The sequence below is a fragment of the Empidonax traillii genome, unplaced genomic scaffold (genome assembly GCF_003031625.1).
Source record: "Empidonax traillii isolate 1590-97213 ecotype Southwest subspecies unplaced genomic scaffold, ASM303162v1 scaffold1:size7828297, whole genome shotgun sequence".
Taxonomy (NCBI): domain Eukaryota; kingdom Metazoa; phylum Chordata; class Aves; order Passeriformes; family Tyrannidae; genus Empidonax; species Empidonax traillii.
Window position 1 is genome coordinate 3,553,920 of NW_020955194.1, and position 14,393 is coordinate 3,568,312.

General features: G+C 39.9%; 1 protein-coding gene across 1 annotated transcript in view; it reads left to right on the forward strand.

Moving 5' to 3' along the window:
• Positions 1-635: 635 nt before the first annotated feature.
• Positions 636-14,393, forward strand: part of RPGR (retinitis pigmentosa GTPase regulator) — a 40,090-nt gene continuing 26,332 nt past the window's right edge. The window contains exons 1-5 of the mRNA XM_027892815.1: positions 636-689; positions 2,993-3,118; positions 10,533-10,625; positions 12,591-12,653; positions 14,208-14,366. Coding sequence (XP_027748616.1) covers positions 650-689; positions 2,993-3,118; positions 10,533-10,625; positions 12,591-12,653; positions 14,208-14,366 — 481 coding nt within the window. The 5' untranslated portion in view covers positions 636-649. The remainder of the gene's footprint in view (positions 690-2,992; positions 3,119-10,532; positions 10,626-12,590; positions 12,654-14,207; positions 14,367-14,393) is intronic.

Sequence of the window (14,393 nt, forward strand, 5' to 3'; positions counted from 1 at the left end):
CTTCCACTAGACCAGGTTGTTCAAGGTCTTGCCTGGCCTTGAACACTTCCAGGGATGGGGTATCCACAACTTCTCTGAGCAACCTTTTCCAATGCCTCAATAGCCTCATGGCAAAGAATTTCTTCTGTATTTCCAACCTAAACCAACCCTCGTTCAGCCTGAAGCCATTGCCTCCTGCCCTATCACTACAACTCCCCGATAGAAGGGTGTAGCCTGGTGGGGTTCAGCCTCTTTGTCTCAGGCAACCAGCGACAAGACAAGAGGAGAGAGCGTTAAGCTGCACCAGAGGAGGTTTAGTTTGGACATTAGGAAGAATTTATCCACTTAAAGGGTGATTAGACACTGGAATGGGCTGCCCATAGGGGTGGTGGCGTCACCGTCCCTGGTCATGTTTAAGAAAAGACTGGACGTGTCGCTCAGCGTCCTGGTCTGGTTGACAGGGTGGTGCTGGTTCACAGGTTGGACCTGATGACCTCAGAGGGCTTTTCCAGCCTAATTGATTCCGAATTCCGTGGCCGGCACAGCGCCGGCCGCGGGCCCAGCCTGCTCCGAGGCGGCGGGGCGGGCTCTGAGGGCGCGGAGCCGCCCCCCCTCCTCCGGCCGCCAGGCGGCGCTGCCCCCCCCGCCGGCCCCGCCTCCTCGGGCCGCCATGGCCGCGCCCGCCGCGGGGGACGAGCTGCCCGTGCCCGGTGAGTGCGGCCGGTCCCGCGGGGCTCGGCCGGGGGAACTCGTTCTCCCGTGCCCCGTGAGTGCGGCAGGTCCCGCGGGGCCCGGCTGGGCGAACTCGTTCTCCCGTGCCCGCCCCTGCCCCGCGGCCGCCGCTGTGCCCCCGCTCTCCCCGGCTGCTGGCGGGGCCGTCCGGCGTGAGGGGAGAGGCGCGTCCGCCGCCGCCAGAGATCGGCAAGGAGGGGGCCGGGGGGCAGCGCCGGGCACCGGGGAAGGGGTGGGGTGGGGTGCTCCGTTAATACCAAGAATTAATAATTAGTCCGTGTCGTGGTTTGCCCCAAGGCGGTGTTCAAACATTCGCTCGTTGCCCGGGACAACAAGCGCCTCGTTTACGTCCCGCGGGATTTAGTTTTTACGAGTCGATGGGGTCCGATTTCCAAACGGATGGCTCCACGGCATTACAGCATCACAGAATAGGTCGGGCTGGGAGGGACAGCGGGTCATCTGCTCCAACACCCCTGGCTCGACCGGGGTCATCCCAGAGCACATGGCACAGGATTGCGTCCAGATGGCTCTGGAATATCTCCAGTGAGGGAGACTCCACACCCTCTCGGGGCAGCCTGTTCCAGTGCTCGGTCACTGCACAGCAAAGGAGTTCTTCCTGGGCATCAGTTGCTGCCCATTATCTCTTGTCCTGTTGTTTGGTACCACTGAGCAGAGCCTGGTCCATCCTCTGACACCTCCCCGTTTAGACATTGATGAGGTCCCCTCTCAGTTGTCTCTTCTTGTAGCTGAACAGACCCAAATCCCTCAGTCTGTCATCATAAGAGAGGTGCTTATGCCCCTCAGTCATCCTCGTTGCCCTCCACAGGACCCCCTCCAGGAGCTCCATGCCCATTTTACTGAGGAGCCCAGAACCGGACACATTACTCGTGTCCAGGTTTGAAATGTTGTGGCTTAGCTGTGAAATGAACAAAATACAAAGGATGGTTGTCAGTTTGACAGCTTTTTGTATGCAGTGATGAAGAATATGCTTATGTTTTCATGTTAACCCTGTTGAAGGGAAAAGAAACGAATCACAGAGCTCTACGGAACAAATGCCAAATAACCACTGAGCATGTTCAGATGTGCTGCTTGGCTGTCTGGCTGGAGATTAAAACGTAAAATAAGAGTTTTCAAATGACTTTTAGTATGTCTGTGGTCATAGATGTGTCTAGATAAATTAAAAACTAACTCTTTCTATCAAACTTGAGTTTACCTGCACAACGTTTGTTGAGGAAGTGAGCAGGTGAAAGTGAAACACATCCAATGAGGTAATAAATACAATTTGTACATGTCTGCTGCATCTGATCCATTAAATAACATGCCTATGGAAATAGGGGAAACTTTTGCGTAAAATAATTACTTCTAAATGATATCAAATTTACAGTTTAAGAGAGAACTTTTGGGTTTTGGAGCTGGGGTGTACATTATTGATGAGGTTGTTTTCATTGAAATTTATTCCATTAAGACATCTCCATGTAATTTTCAGAAGCAGTCTACTGTTACTGTGTGTTTTTGTTCACATTTGTTACATGTTAACAAAAAATTTACAAGCAAAAGGTTTGTTTTATTCTCAAAAAAATTCTATGCCGATAGCACAGGCTTTGACATTTTAAAATAGTAGGTCTACCTGTCCTTTGCCACGTTATCTGTGTGGCTTTTGGCAAAGTATGTAACTTGTAAGTCCACTAATTTTTCTGTAGAATTAGTATTTTCTGTGTCAAGCCACAAGCTTAACCAAAAGCTGAATGAATAGTTAACATTCTGTGTTTTGAACAACATTTTGAAGAACACTGAACACTTTTGAAAGGGGGAAGAATTAGGAAAACCAGACAGATTACAAGAGCAGAAGAGCTGCCTGGACTTTATTTTGGGGTAGTTTTGTTAGGGTTTCTTTGGTCATGGTCTTATCACGGAATGACTGGAGTTGGAAGGAACCTCTGGAGATCATTTGGTCCACCCCTCTTGCTTAAAACAGGGTCACCTGGAAGAGGTTACACAGGATTGTGTCCAGGCAGGTTTTGAATCTCTCCAGAGATGGAGACTCTACAACCCCTCTGGGCAGCTTGTCCCAGGGCTCTGTCACCCTCACAGTTAAGAAGTTCTTTCTCATGTTCAGGAGAAACAACAGTTGTACCAACTCATATGTTGAAGGCTGAGAGAAGAAAGAAGAGAAATATAGGAAAATAAAATGTTCAATTGAATTGACAGAATATGGCTATTTCAAAATATATGAGGCAAAATTTGCTTTCACTGACATTGACATTATGTTTTTGTGTTTTAGAATCAGGTGCTGTTTTCACATTTGGGAAAAGCAAATTTGGAGAAGATGTTCCTAGCAAGTTCTGGTTCAAAAATGACAAGCCTGTACTTATATCATGTGGAGATGAACATACCGCTATTATTACAGGTCAGTATTGGAAATGGAATGTATAGAATCATAGAATTGTTTAGGTTGGAAAAGACCTTTAAGATCATCAAGCCCAGCCATTAAACCAGCACTCCATCACTTCCATGGGCTGCCTGTTCCAGTGCTTGACAACCGTTTCTGTGAAGAAATTTACCCCAATATCCAATTTAAGCCTTCTCTGGCACAACTTGAGGCCATTTCCTCTCATCCTGGTACTTGCTACCTGGGAGAAGAGACTGACCCCCACCTGGCTACAGCCTCATTTCAGATAGTTGTAGAGAGCCATAAGGTCTCCCCTGAGCCTTCTTTTCTCCAGGCGAAACAACCCCAGCTTCCTCAGCTGCTCCTCACAGGACATGTGCTCCAGACCCTTCACCAATTCCACTGTCCTCCTTTGGATCGATGTGATGAAAGGTTATATATTTGGACAGCTTTGAAAGTTAGGAATCTTATTTGAATCCTGAGGTAATAAATGAGTTTGTGGAGAGGAGAGAGGACTGTTCCGTGGGAACTGTTGGATGCCTTTAGAGTTACTGTGAGGTTACTCCAGGTTTTCACAAGACATGCCCAAGAACTGTCTTAAGCGACTTTGTAATAGTTGAATGTATCAGAGGATTTAAAGTAGTCATGAATTTGTTCAGGTTTAATGTATCTTGTGAATCTGACAATGTTTAGTCTATTAGATATATTGTATCATAAAAGTAACAGTATCTGTTAACACCCTCAAGAAGATCACTAGAAATCTGCTTGAAACAGTAGATACAATTGTATCTCTGAGAGGGTTTGAATTACTGTTATCTGTCAGATGAAAATAAGCCTTGAAAGAGCAACTCAATAAAGTTCAGAAAATCCTACAAAAATCAGAAGTAAATGGAAAAAGCATTCAAGAAAATTCTGATGTAATACAGTGAGCATTATTAATATTTATTTTAATATCTTTGAAATGATGGAGACAGTACACATTAAAAAATTTGTTCATTTTATTTTACATGAAAGGGACTACTGTTCTGTTGAATAGCATGTGTGTCAATTGTGTTGACAATTTATTGCTGATAGATAATAAGACTGTTATAAAATTTGTATGTGTATTTTCAGAACTTTTTAAGTTGAAATGTAGTTATTCCTCATCAATAACCAGTTGGTCACTGCTTATTAAATAATTTCTGGAGGGTTTCTTGCAATGTTTGAAAGGAGAATTGAAGATGCTAGATTTTTAGAAAGAACTATTCCAGGCATGATAGAAAAGACTGTAGATTTCATGGACTTCAGGACACCTTGAGGTGAAATTACACAATGCATTTTTCAAGCCTAACTTCACAGAAGACAGATTATACATTAATAGTTCATTTTGAGCAAGAGTGTCCCTGGTGGTGCAGTGGCTAAACCACAGCGTTGTCAACGCTGAGATCTGGGTTCGATTCCCGGTTAGGACACTCCCCGGGCAGATGGAGCTCGCTAGCCCTGTAAGGCAATCCATCTACGGCCTGAGGACCTCGCTGCCACCGTCCAAGCTCGCTTGGCCCCGGCAGATGAACCTCAGGATTAAAGGGTGGGCTCAGTTCTGCGCACGCTGTGTCTCACCTAAAAAATCCAGTGCGCAGGCTGGAAGGTGGAAAGACCTTCCCCGGTTCTTCGTTCGCGAAGAGACTGGCCATTATTATTTTGAGCAAAACTTCACACTTTTTCTTGGACTGAACCAGTAATATTAAACTGCCTGTTGCATAAAATTAATCCAGATGTAAGCTGGAACACTGTGATATTTTCCTTTTGCATTTTGTTTTTCTATGTGCTTTTATATGCCCACACCCAGTTTGAAGTAACGGTGGTATAGTTCTCTGTTTAAACTAGTTGATTTAAGTTGCCTTCTTGCATGTGCCTGTGTCAGCACTGTTACCTAATCAATCACTGCCATAGTGACCATTTAGATAAAGCTTTTGAAGAAGTCAGCTTACATAGATTTGCATGCAACATTGTCTTCCCTTTTCTGTTGTTTTAATATATGTTTCAAAAATGTCTTTTGTTTCAAAAATGACTCTTTAGCTCTCCTTAGCTGTTGTAGTGGGCAGATACATCTCCAGGGAAGCTTCTAGATAATCAGCTCCTGATTTTCTCAAAGCTTTTGAGGAGAAGGAACTATGGAAGCATGAGTAAAAAGCTTTTTAGGTACCAAAATGTTTTCTGGGTCATTGTAAAGTAGAGGAAAAAGTGAGGGTAAAATATGGATCAACGACAAGCAAGGGTAGAGAAACTGCAAGAGTCATAAGAAAAAAGTGAAAAAGGGGAAGAGAAAACCATTGTCCCTCATTTGTTCTTCACACCTGTGCATGCCCATGTGCACTTCACGTTTCTGCTGTTAGATGGAGTTGGATGATAGAATGGAATTACAGCCCTTGGTGACTGACACTGACCTGCAGTAACACCTGGAATAAACACTCCAGAGGTGCCTGCCAATACTGAGTTTACTGAGAAGGCCACAGGCCTTGTGGGAAACCAGGAGCTTCTTCAGCTGAACCTGGCCTGGAAGAGATAAAAAACAAACATCACCGAGGAAGGAAAAGTATCTCAAGCAGGTGTGTGTTAATGCATGCTTCATTTTATTTTCAGTCTTTACTTATAGGTCACAAAATTCTCCCTCTTTTTTTTTTTTTCCCACATCTTGGAAGAGGGAGTGGGACCTATGTTTGTAGGGGTCAGTAAGAATATGAGGTAGGTTCAAATCTGACAGATATCAGTTTGACACTAACATGTCTCAACAATCATAAGTAAAACAATCACACAAACTAATACAGGACATTCCTTAATGCGGGATTTGGGGAGGAAAGACAGGTACACCTAGCACTGAGTCTTGACTGAATACTAATGAAGGTAATGTACAAGAACTAGCATTTAGCACTCAAACAAAATATTTAGAACCTTTCAAATACTTCTTTCATATAATCCAGCATCAATATTCCCATTTGACTTCTGTGGAGAAAAGAGTAAAGTAAATATAAAACACTCTATTTTTTGGCTTTCTGTGTCAGGAATTAAGAATCCAAAATTTTATTCACATGCTCTGGCTGTATGTTGGAATAGAGAGGATCAGTGATAGTTACTTGCTGGCTTTGAGTTGGGTTGCTGAGTTAGCTGAAGAAACGTTTCCTTCCCCAGTTTTGGAGTTTGAGATTTGTGTTTCTTTATTCATTTGCTGTCTACTGTTAGCATAAACATCGTTAAAATGTTCAAGCAGGATTTTTTTTAAGCAATGGTCTTCTTTAGGTCTGTAACACAAGTCATGAGCAGTATATCTTCCAGCATCACTTGTAACATGTTTAGTAGTGGTTCTTGCCCCATTTCTAAATTTTTGGCCCAGGACTACTGACAGTCCATTCCCTGCATCTTCTATAATTGCAGGCTTTGTAAAGCAATTTATTCAGCCTCTTCGGAGCTGGTGTGAAGAAGTGATGATACTTACACTTTTAAGAATCTCCTTCCAATACCTGTCTATTAATTGTCCTTCTGACAGAACTCTTAAAGTTAACAATTGTCTTATTGTTTATTTACCTTGACTAGAGTACCCTAGACAGCTTGTCCACATTTGATCAGAGATTGATCCTGTTCACAAGGGGGAAAATGGTGATGAACGAAGACACGTTTTCTGAACTCAGTGCTGTTGAGAGAATTGAAGCCCCCAGTGCAAGAGGGTAGGAGGGAAGAAAGAAGTATCAGTTGTGAAAGTAGGAGTGGAAAGAGGTGTATATGGAACCACAAGAAGATAGTATACTCATAAGTTCGGGTTTTGAAAGGCATTAAACATTCACCAAGAGACCTTGGAATCTCTCCAGGTCTTTTGACACTGTACTTCTACTGTTTCTGCTTACCAGCAGGTCACCAGAACATGGCAGAGTATCTTTTACATCAGCTGCAAGGGGAGAGTGAGGAAAGATTCGTACACATTTGTGTTGATGCGCTGTTTGATTTTGTGTGATGCTAAATATCCTAAGCATGACTGTTCTTGTTGCTCAATAAAGTTTTTATTTTGAGAATATCATGACTTGCCTAACAGATGTAGTTCCTGTTTTTCTGAGAGCTATTTGAGTTGTATATGAATTTTAAATTAACTGTTAACATAGTTTATTTACAAAATAGCATAAAAAACCTCACAAAATTAGAAAAAAAAAAAAGGCACAAAAATATCATGGACTGTCATATAATCTGGACTCTGTCCAAAATATTACCTTTTATGTTTTATTCAGGTATAGCTTCTCAATAGAATCGTGTAGTAAATGCTCGAAGTCTGTACATGGTCTCCCCATCTTATTTCTCTCCCACATTAATATAATTTAGAAAGCAAAGGGGGGAATATGTAACACCTGCCTTTAAACATAGGTGATAGGAATACTTGGCAGCCCGCTCTGATGAAACATATAGGACCTCGGCTGGTATTTCCCACCTGCCAAGCGAGTGCCTTTAGTAACACTTCATGACCCCGAGGAGCACATGACTGATGGGGTTCCCAGGAATCACTGCTGTGATAGCAGCTACTCATGGAAATGTACTGGTTAGGAGACACTCTCTTCCTGAAGTCTCTCTGTTCTTAGAGATGTGAGTGTTTTGTGGATTCCCTGAAAACCCTGAATTGATGTTGGTGAGACATCTGCTGGTGTACTTGCCACTGCATACATACTTGGGAGAAACTCTCTAGTTTTGCATCAGGATTAAGGTAGAAACTGGTGTTGGAAGTGAGTTTTAATCAACCACCAAAAAAGTCTAAGTAGTCCTTTTTATTATATCCTGTTGATTTCTGTCTGCTCAGAGTCATAATCTTACTCTGCTGGACCTGTTTTGTGCCAGCCATTCCAGCTGGCAGATGGCCACAATCTCTGGATGAGAGCACCCAAGTGGAAGCAAAAAAACCAAGACCAATCTTAATTTACGAAGTTTTGGAATATGGTGCTTGACTTTTTGTCTGCTGTTGGATTAATTCTCACTTCAGTGCATCTGTGGTGATGACTGGAGTTATCTCAGTGTGCAGTTATGAAAATAGTGCCCTTTGCATGCAACATTATGCCATATTCCTTGTCCAGTTTAGATTGCATCATATCTGTTCCAAAACCCGATTTGCTGTACAGACACAGAAATGTTGCTTCACTACAGCCATTTGTTTAGGTTTCTCACCACTGTTACTAAATCAGCTTTGTGAATCATAGAATATTCTGAGTTGGGAAGGACCCTCAAGGATCGTCAAGTCCAGCTCTTGAGTGGATGGCCCATACAGGGGGACTGAGCGTGTGACCTTGGCATTGTTAGCACCAAGTATTGACCAGCTGAGCTAATCTTAGGTTCTTCTGTAGTGCCTGTTAGTTTTCATTCAATGTCTGAATTACCTGCCTCCCAGACTTTTTATTTTCTGTTATGCTGCTAGGAAGCCTGAAATTATAAAAGGCTGTCACTCAGTTGTAAAAGAATGTAAAAAAAATTCCTCTCATCTATTAAGCCTCTTGACTTACAAAGCAAAGCCTGAGAATTTAAAGACTGGTATAAGAAGCAGGAGATTATAGGATGAAAAGCATGACCTGTCTGAATTTTGCAGGAATAAAAGAGAATGCGCTTAAATTGAATTAGGGCAGCTTGGCATCATACTCCCACAGAACTACTGCTGTCTTATAAAAGCAGTTGAAAACTATAAAGCAAGGATACAAAAAAGTAATACCAATATAGGATGGATGCCATTTGCTAATAAAAGTTCTTTCTGTTAAGGTGTATTTGGTCTCAGTGCGAGACAGCTCTGCCTGTGTTTTGACAGGTTTGCATTATAAAACTTGAGACAGTGATATAAATGCTATTTGTAGAACGCTGTGAGTGCAGACTTGACCTCAGCCTTCCTTCCCTTCCAGTTCTCTTGGAAAGACATAATATTGACACATAGCCCCATGTGCCAAGAATTGTCAAATCTAGCAATTTGATTGGGACTTTAAAGAGCAGTTATTGTTAATGGTTGGTGTTTGTTTGTTTGTTTGTTTGTTAATTATGTGGTTATATTTAAGAAAATAAATGGATTAGAATAATGTTAGGAGATTTTTTTTGTTGTATTAAAAACGTTTCAATGTAATATTTCAAAGTCTCTGTAAATCACGTTCAGATTCTTCACAGGGAACCTACACTATTAAAGTTACAAACAGATATTATTTTGGCATTGCTATATGGAATTGCTGTTGTGCATTGTGATCATGTGATAATTGTTGATACCTGGAGTGGCAACATGATGAAGCCTTAACTCACAAAGCTCTGCAGTCCTTCATCAAAAGTAAACAAACACCTTTTATCAGTTGTAAAAGGGGTTTCTTTGGTTGGTTATGATTTTGTGAGGTGGTTTTTTTGTTTGGGTTTTCGTTTTGTTATTGTTTTGGTGGGGTTTTTGTTTTGTGGATTATTTGTTTGTTTTTGACAAATCAGTTTCTATTGTTTTGCAAGCATTTCTGTTGGAACAAAAGTTTTATCTTTCTGTGGGAATTTTACAGCTTTACAGGAGGTAATAGTTTACAAAATGAAATGGAATGCATTAATTTTAAGGTATTGTCATTAGTCAGTTTGGGTTGTCTCATCTACATGTCTGATGACAACATTTTCATCTTTTAATACACCACCCTCAAAAGAAGTCTGGTTATTTAGTTAACAACAGTTCATTGTTTGTTGTGGTCAAACCTGCAAGTTCAATGACAGGTCATCCAAATTTCTGAGAGGCAGTTCCAGCATTGCTCGTGTTGAAGATTTGTAACCTAATGCTTGCATTTAGGTTTACAAAACCCCCTGACTGCATGGTGGATTCATGGTTTCCTTCTTGGTATGCAGAGTAACAAATTAATACAGTTTGTGAAGACATTTGAGTATTTATCAAAGCTATATTCGGTAGAAATGCAGCTTTGTAAATCATTCTAAGGGAAAATATTTAGCAATAAAAGCAATATCCCACCCTAAACAATCAAGATGAATATTACAAATTTGTGCTCCTGTAAACCTGCATTATTCATTCCTGTCTTTGGAATAAAAGATGTGGGTGCTCAGTTAAATGTGCTGTTATTTTAAAAAGGGACCTGTAGATACTGTGGTTTCTGAACTGCAGGGTCTGTCCAAGACTACATTTTGTTTTCTGAAGAGCACTTTCTCTGTGTTGTAATTAAAGGAGAGGATGTTTGTTCTGCTTTTTGTCTCTTCTCCTGGCTGGGGATTTCTTGCTTAAACAATGCAATTAATGTTTTTGAACTGAAAAATCACGAGGATATTAATTATTGTTAACAATTAAGTATTGAATTGCCTAATCTTAAACCTTACATTAAAAAGGAAGTAGTTAATAGCACTGTGTTTGAATTACCAGCTTGTCTTGAATGAGGTATTCAAACATTTGTATGGGTTCTGTCTGTGCTTTTTCTTTCAGGGAAAGGTAAACTATACATGTTTGGCAGTAACGACTGGGGCCAGTTAGGACTAGGATCAAAGAACACTGTCAACAAACCAACATGTGTTAAAGGTTTGTTTAATTTATCTTTGTTTGTTTATTTGTTTTGTCTTTTTGGAAGAAGACCCCCGTGAAAAGGTACTTCATAAGGTGCAGTTCCAAAATAACTGACTCTGCCATCTTTACTCATCACTTCTAGCATATTACTGCACAAGATAAGGAAGGAGCTTAAAAGGATCCCTGATCGATTTTCCATCACTTCCAGATTATGAGTCCTTTTGCATCCGAGGGTTACTTTGGATATAAAGAATCCTATCATTTTTGAGGGCTCTGATTATATATAATATTAGCCTTTTCTGACAAACCATGTCTTCATGGTTGCTGCAAAGACAATAATTAAATACTTGGTCTCTGCACTGTTGTCCACTGTTGTTAGAAATCAGAGTTCCAACAGCATTATGTAACTTTTGTTTCACTTCTGTTTTAGCAACTTTGTAAATGAAAAAAATCTATCAGAAACTTTCTACAGGGGCAGCTACATTTTTAGCAAGTATAAGAAAGCCCAAAGGGGCATAAATGTTAATACATTTGTATGAAGCAGTAAGATAAATGCCTATATTCTTTTATGTACCTGAAAATATGTTTTCATTGCACTGTGATCTTCTTGATCTTTCCTAGCTGTTTTTATCTTGTCAAACAAAACTAAGTCAATACTTTTCCCTATCTCCTTACTCATGTCAAGTCAGATCTATCCCATTAACACATTTCTTTTCACCATTAGATGTTTATCTTCAGCCTTTCTGCCACCAGATCGATCTGTTAGCTTATTGTCAAAAACAAATTATCCTGCTCGTTCAAACTCTGTTCTTCCTGATTTAGTTTATTCTACTGTCCTTTATTTGCTCCTGTCTCTATTTCACTTCAGAGGGAGAATGCAGCTGCTCTCAGGTTCACATCTTCTGTCAGCTGTGTGAGAGATTGATTCTTACCTTGGCTTAAATGGATTGGGTGTCAAGTTTTGTTTTTACTGTCAAATTGCAATGGAGAATAAAAGATGAAGAGAAGATGACAGCAATTCAAACCAGACCTGGCATCCATTGAAAAAAGTCACAAGGGGGGTATCTTTCTTCTCTTGGCAATTGGCAGAAGGAGAAAGTCCTTGAGCTTTTCTCACTAGCCTTTGGTCATCACTTGGCTTTGGGAATGGGGTTACAAGGACACATTTCAGTTTCTGCTTGGAGCCAAATGGTTGTGACTGGATGTTTTCTGAGAAAATATCTTCTGGGATTTGACTAGAGACTAATGAAATTGGTTATGAAAAATTGCCAGCAATACTGTAAATATAGCACATCTCATCAAATACAGTTGATTAACCTAAGTGGGAGGGACCTCTGTATTCTTTCTTTCCCACCAAAATAACTCTTGACTCCTCTCACATACATTCCCAGTCTTTCAAAGTGACCAGACTTCAGAGAAGTGCTTGCAATGAAATTGAGACAGGATGGTACATGCAAAAAATGTAGGCACTAGTCCAGAGAGGGCTGTCCTTGGGAATTGAATTCAGTGATCAGCAGGAAGACAGTACAGAATAAAAGTCTAGCAAAAAAGGGATGTGTGCATTAAAAAGGAAGGGTAAGACAAAAGAAGGGTACGGTTTTAAAAATTTAAGGTAGTGGGGGAAGTATAAGAGGGAGTTAAGAATAGTACTGTAAATGAAAAATGAAAACAACTTTAAACATGTGTTTTATCCTGCAACTTGATATATTCTTTGAGGCAAATCCCGTAAATGGTAAATTCCAGGAACTGCGGCATTGGGTTGAAGTAAACATCATCAATTTAACTTGAGTGTCTTAAGTTACTAAGGTCTGATCTGATTTCTTATCTTGAGGGAATACTGATTTGGTAAGTCATGCTAGGTTCAAATAAGCAAGAAATATTATTATCATTCAGAGCTCCCTCTAGAACACAGAGCAGTTTGCTGTTGAAACACCTATTGGCTTGTTTATAACTTTCCCCCCCTTTCACTTTAATCCATAGCTTTAAAACCAGAAAAACCAAAACTTGCTGTTTGTGGAAGAAACCACACTTTAGTTTACACAGGTATGTAATCTATATTGTGTACATATTACAAATAGATTTCTTCCCTTGCTTTCAAGCAAAATCACATTGGGAGCCCCAGGACTGATGGGGAAGGAAAATAAATGAAAATGGGACTGCTAAAACTTGGGGTTTTGACATCCAATTCTTAGAATATTTGATTTATTCTGAGGCAATAATAATTTTGAGGCATTTATAAACTATTCTTATATAGCAGTTTGCCAGCAATAGACTTGGGTACAAATTTCTTGCTGTCACTTGTGGTGTGGTTAACAGTTATCAGTATTTCATTTAAGCCCTGTAAAGGTATATTATTATTTTTATATGCATCTGTTCTCAAATTTACCTTTGACAAGTAATATTTATTAGTCTGAAGTTGTTATATGTTTGGGTAAATATAGTAGAACTGTGTGTTTTCAAGTCTTCAAATTTTCTGTTTAGACAACATAGTCTGCCATTTCAATGACAAGTTGCTTTATTAAACTATAAATAAATAAATTGTAAATTTAAATTTAAAAATAAATTTCTATAGAGACAGTATCCAGAGAATTTATGCAAACTCTTGTCGTGCTTCTGTAATTTATGTAACCAAATAGCCATCTTTGTGGTTGCAATCCTTTAGCTTTTAGTAATGTTATAAAGAGGATTGTTTGATTATGGGGAGTTTTATATCTGTGGAGATGCTGAGCACTGTAAATAAGACTGTTAGAATAAAAAGAAGATTGTAATAACAGTGGAGTATGCAAGACTGCACAGGGTAAATATCAGTCACTTTTGATGTACATATTGGCCAGATCATTTGTGGCCATTTATATAGCAAGAATAGTTTATAAATTGAGTGTCAGTGGCTTATCACATTTCTGTCTGGATCTGTGTTAATAATGGGCCTTATCTATTTCATCATAGATGAGCACTTTAGATGTGAAACATAGTAAAATTAAAAATATAAATCTTAAAGTTCTCTTAAGTTGAAGATATCGGTTGTCAGCATTAAGTTAAATTTTAACACTATGAAACAAATACATAGTTAATTAAATTGAAAGTTATCTGAATATTAAAGTAAAATATTTCTAATAAAAAACTAAGTAAAAATGTATTTCATTCACAGTACTCAAAACTATCAAGTTATTAATCTCTTTAATTTACATACTAATACACCTTCAGTTTTCTTATCTGGGACATAATTCACTATTTTCCTTTTATTTTATTTTAAAACATGCATTACTTGTGAAAGGAGTTGCTTCTGGTTGCCAGGGCTGTTGGTAGTAATTTCCTCAGAACTCTTGCAGAAACTTCAAATTATATTTATTTGTTAGGCCAGTCTTCAGAATATTGAGGAATGCAGACAGTCTAAATACATGTAAGGGTTTTAGGAAGTTCGGATCCAAGCGTGTGCAGGAAAGCCTCCTTGTTAGCTACAAAAGAAACTGCTCATGTCAGCTCAGGTGTAATTCAGGGCAGTAGACCCAACACTTCTGTGATGTTTTTCCATTGAGATTTAAATTTCTTGCTCCAGTTTCTTCATTCTATGTGTTCCATGTGCTCTTCTGTATGCAGAAAAAGGAAATGTGTATGCTGCTGGAGGTAACAGTGAAGGTCAGCTGGGATTAGGTGACACAGAGGAAAGGACCACATTTCATTTAGTAAGTTTTTTCACCAGCCAGCACAAGATCAAGCAGCTAGCAGCTGGATCATACACCTCAGCAGCAGTAACTGGTAAGAGCAACTGCTGATAAAATCTAC